The sequence below is a fragment of the Otolemur garnettii genome, unplaced genomic scaffold, assembly GCF_000181295.1.
Source record: "Otolemur garnettii isolate 467f Iridium unplaced genomic scaffold, OtoGar3 scaffold00038, whole genome shotgun sequence".
NCBI classification, from domain to species: Eukaryota; Metazoa; Chordata; class Mammalia; order Primates; family Galagidae; genus Otolemur; species Otolemur garnettii.
Window position 1 is genome coordinate 11,467,412 of NW_003852433.1, and position 5,115 is coordinate 11,472,526.

The 5,115-nt window shown below is 46.3% G+C and overlaps 1 protein-coding gene across 1 annotated transcript in view; it reads right to left on the reverse strand.

Annotated features, from left to right (window-relative positions):
* The window catches only part of RNFT2 (ring finger protein, transmembrane 2), a 79,109-nt gene that overhangs the window by 9,115 nt on the left and 64,879 nt on the right, over nt 1-5,115 (reverse strand). The window contains exons 7-9 of the mRNA XM_012805230.2: nt 2,666-2,815; nt 725-790; nt 468-569 (exon numbers count right to left, since the gene is read on the reverse strand). Coding sequence (XP_012660684.1) covers nt 468-569; nt 725-790; nt 2,666-2,815 — 318 coding nt within the window. The remainder of the gene's footprint in view (nt 1-467; nt 570-724; nt 791-2,665; nt 2,816-5,115) is intronic.

The following is a 5,115-nucleotide window of genomic DNA, read 5'->3' on the forward strand; positions in this document are numbered from 1 at the left end:
CCGAGCCTATATATATTTTTTGGTTGTAGTTGTCATTGTTGTTCTTGGCGGGCCCAGGCTGGATTTGAACCCACCAGCTCCAGTGTATGTGGCCGGCACCTTAGCCCCTTGAGCTACAGACACCGAGCCTACTAATATATTTTATACATGAGAAAAAACAAGGCTTATGACTCACTTGGGGCTCAAGAATGTGGCTAAAATTCATACTTGGGATATCCTGACACTGCACTGAATTTGGCATTTCTACATTTTACCAATGAAACTGAGGCTCAAAGAGGTGAAGTGATCTGCCCAAGGCCACCCACCCAACAAGAGGTAGAGCTGAGATTTGAACTTGGGTCTAGCTGACTCCAGTCTTGACCAGATTGCTCCCAAAGACCCATGCCAGCACCCTGAGGCCTGGTCATGGGAAGGGTTCTGTTGTGCCCCAGCCTTAGTCTCCAATGGCCCAGCCCGAGCCTGCTCACCTGGCACGGGAGAATCAGAGGTTCTCGGAACTCAGCCTGGCAGATGGCACAGATATCGCCTGCTTCTGTGCACTGCTGGCCGGTGGCTCGGACTCCATAGTTCTGTTCCAGGGAGGGAAAAGACAAACACAGCTGTGGACCTTTGTGGGAACCATACTTTCAGAAGCACTGCAACTTATGGGGTAAGGAAGGATATGCTGCTGTTTCCAGCTCTGGGTTCCTATGACCTCAGTGGGGACCACCCAGAGTCAACTCACCTGAGAGGTGCAGAGAAGCTTCAGGGCTTTCCTAACTCCACCCACTCGTCCACAGATGTCGAATGACTGAAAGAAGAGCGGGGTAGTGGCTGAAAAGCATCCGAGGATCTCTCATGACCCATGCATAGTTTCCTGCACCATCCCCTCATCCCTGTCTTTGACTCAAAACATTTTCAGGTCTCTTCTTCCCATTTGAAACTCTTCAGTCCCTTTGGCTTTGCTTGGCTTTTGTCTTGCTGCCTGATAGCAGTAGTCTCCCAGTTACCTACACTGGGATGGCAAATGTATGGCACACACACTGCCCCTTCTCCCTCCCAAGCCCAGGGCAGGCATTGCTAATCAATCACAGCACTCTTCCTTTGAGCTCAGTCAGGGCCTGATAATCCTTCTTCATATAGCACTTCAGTCAGCCACTATGTCAATCAGAATCAGGAAGCAAGATCAGCCCAAGGGCTGACATTGCATGGATGGCTTGGCTAGTCCTACTGTGAGAAATGAAAGAGAAAAACACTTGCAATTCCTCTAGGATTCTCTAAAGCCAGAAATAAAGAAGGAAAAAGAGGAAAAGAAAGAGAAGGATGCGTTTACTTTTAGAAGGTAAGAAACCCTGGTTTTTACTAATGACAAAAAGAAAGCACTGCATGCTGATTTGAGGAGTTGAGGGTATGTAATTTAAGAGGGATACTCTTTCTTGTTAAATTCTTTTTAGAGAGAAGGTCTTGTTCTGTCTCTGAGGCTGGAGTGCAGTGGTGTGGTCATAGCTCACTGTAGCTTTGAACTCCTGGGGTCAAGGGATCCTCCTGCCTTAGCCTCCTGAGTAGCTGGGACTACAGACGAATTTTTCTGTGGTTTTTGTTTGTTTTTTAGAGACAAGATTTCACTAAGAGATCCTGTCCAGGTTGGCCTGGAACTCCTGCCCTCAAGTGATCTTCTAAGAGGGCTACTGTTTTTGAGGAAAGAGGGATAGAAAACAAATTCAGCAAAAGTGTAGTTAAAAGCTCCTGTTTTAGGCTCGGCGCCTGTGGCTGAAGTGGCTAAGGCGCCAGCCACATACACCTAAGATGGCGGGTTTGAATCCCCAGCGGGGCCTGCCAAGCAACAATGATGGCTGCAACCAAAAAATGGCCGGGCGTTGTGGTGGGTGCCTGTGGTTCCAGCTACTTGGGAGGCAGAGGCAGGAGACTTTTGAGCCCAGGAGTTGGAGGTTGCTGTGAGCTGTGATGCCACAGCACTCTACCCAGGATGACAGCTTGAGGCTCTATCTCAAAAAAAAAAAAAGCTCCTATTTTAGAGCCAGCCCGCCTGCATTTGATGTGTGTTCTGTAATCTTTAACTGAGTGACCTTGGCTAAATAACTTCATGTCCCTGAGCCTCAGTTTCCTCACCTATAAAACAGGAGTAATAACAGGATGCACCTTGAAGCATTGCTGTGAGGATGACTATGTGCAAGAACATCGCAGAGTGAGCTCCATGGGGAAGAAATTAGGGTGGATTTAACCATAAAGCATACTGATACCTACTACAGTGTGGATGGCCCTCAAAAATATTATGCTACATGAAAGAAGCTATACACGAAAGGTCACATACTGTATGATCCCATTTACATGAACCATTCAGAAGAGGGAAATTCAGAGAGACAGAAAGCAGATGAGTGGTCACCAAGGCCTGGGGGGAGGTGAGTGGAAGAGGAAGAAAGGGGAACAACTGCTTAATGGGTACAGGATTTCTTTCTGGGGTGACAAAAAAAGCCTCGGGACTGGGAAGAGGCAGTGGTTGCCCAACTCTGTGAATCCACCGCATGCTGTGGCACTGTATCCTTTAACACGGTCAGTGGTTAATTTTTATGTTGTGTGAATTTTACAATTAATAAAAAAGAAATGACACCAGCAGGGGGATTCAAGCTTCCCAGTGGCGTAGGCCCTCTCCCCCTGGCTGCCTCACCTTGCAGAGGCTGTAGAGAACGATCAGGACCCCTCCTAGGAAGTAGCTGTTGGAGGAGTCGTCACCCATAATGTATTTGTACCACAGCTGGATGGGGACGAGAGAGCGGAACAGCTGGCTCAGCTCCTCGATGACCAGATAGAACTTTCCCTGCAACCACATGGAGAGCATCAATTATTATTAGCAGTAAAGACCCAAAGGACCAAGCCGTGGGGCCCTGGCCCCAGGCAGTAATGACATTCCAGGTCACAGGCAGGCCATTAATCAGCTTTGGAAAGCACTCAGGCCAGCTCCTAATGGAGCTGCGTTATGGCCTGGGAGACCAGGCCCTCTGCCCACTGCCCTTGCCCCCTGTCTGCTGCCCTCACCTGCCACCCGCCAACCCTGGAAGATCAACGTGCTGAAGGTTGAGTTTCAGGGTAGGAGAAACTCTACACCTTTGGCACAGGGCTGCAGGGTGGTCTTGCTAGGGCTGGGAGGGCTCAAAGCCAAATGTGGGGGCATAGCCCTTGCCCTTGTGCCCAGATCACCCTTGTCATTAAAGGGCTGATTCAGGCATCACAGGCAACTACTTCAGGGCCCCAGCAGGATGGGCACAGAATGGAGGTAAGAGTGAGGCCAACAAGAAAGATAAACGTCTTTCCCAGCTCTGTCACCTACTGACTCCAAGGAGACAGGATGAATACCTGGTGGGTACTCACACTGGGCCAAGTTTGAAGCTTGGACAGCCCAGATGTCCATCAAAGGAAGAATGGATAAACAAATGATGGCATATTTATACAATAGGATATTACTCGGCAATGAGAATCAACAAATGGCTGAGATATGCAGAAATGTGCACGAATCTCACACACATGCTGAATCAAAGACGACAGTTGTAAAAGTATTTATTGCCTAATTCTGGTTTATATGAACTCCTAGAATAGGTAACATTGACCCAAGGAACTGAAACCAGACCTGTGGTTGCCTGGGGTAGGGGTGGGAGAACTGACTTCAAGGGGCACCAGGGAATTCTGGGAAGTGATAAAAAAAAATTTTATATATATATATATATATATATATATATATATATTGCAGTTTTTGGCCAGGGCTGGATTTGAACCCGCCACCTCTGGCATATAGTGCCCTACTCCTTTGAGCCACAGGTGCCATCCAATATTTTATATCTTGACTGGGATCACGGATATATGGATGTGTACATTTGCAAAATTCACTGAAATATATGCTCCGAATCTGTCCGTGTACAATTTTATTGTATTTGAATTATACCTCGATAAAGTTGATTAAAATAAACATACAAACAACCCTGCCCCAGGCATCTGTAACCATAAAAAGGTGAATAATCTTTGTGCCAACAATTCTATTTTTAGCAATTTATCCTAATACAAAATCAGGGATATATGCAAAGATGTGTCAATAGAAATAGTCACTGTGGCATTCTTTATAGTAATAATAAAAAAAGGAACAAACAACAATGCATGAAAGAGGGTCTGATTATGTTCTAGATCTTTAATGGAAAGCCATATAGCCATTAAAAATTATCCTGAAAAATTGCTGGATGCAGTGGTTCATATCTGGATTCCTAGCATTTTGGGAAGCCAAGGTAGGAAGATCACATGAGGCCAGGAGTTTAAGGCTTCAACGAGCTATGATTGCACCACAGCACTCTAACCTGGGTGAGAAGACAGTGAGACTCTATTTCTTGGGAAAAAAGAGAAAAAAAAAAAAAAAGAAAGAAATTACCATATTCTAAAAAATAGCAACTTTATGGTGAAGAAACCAACTACACATCATGTTACCCAAGTGATCAAGGTTAACATCTCCAGTAAGAAGTTATACTGACATTCTGAATGTCTTCATATGATGACTTAATAGTATCACTTGTGTGGTCTTCTGGCCCAAAACTCATAATTTCAATCTAATCTTGAGAAAACAAGAGATAAATACAACAAATTGAGGGACAGTCCACAAAATAACTGCTCAGAACTCTTCAAAGGTGTCAAGGTCATGAAGCATGAGGCGGCCCCACAGTTGGGATGTGGTGAGGGCACAGAGGGCTGATAAGGAATATCCAAGAGAAGGGATCTCCTAGGCTACCTGAAGTATGGTCCATGGACTGGCAGCAGCTGGTCCACTGCGAGCTTGTTGGAAATGCAGACTCTCAGGCTTTGTGCCAGACCTTCTGAATCTGAATCTGCAATTTAACAAGGTCCCCAAGTGATCTGAGTGCATGTTCATGTTTGAGAAGCACTACTTTAATGGATGAATAAGAGCTAGACTAGTGAAGGGAAGGATGGTTAGCTGGTTGAGTGCCATCTTGGTAGAGAGCCTTCTGCTCTGTCTGCCTGGCATCCTGGCAGGTGAGGACACAGCCACCCTGCAGAAGGTCCCTGTTATCTCTGGAGCCCCTGCCTGCTGGAGTCTGGCTAACTGGTCCCTTCTGTGTTCTC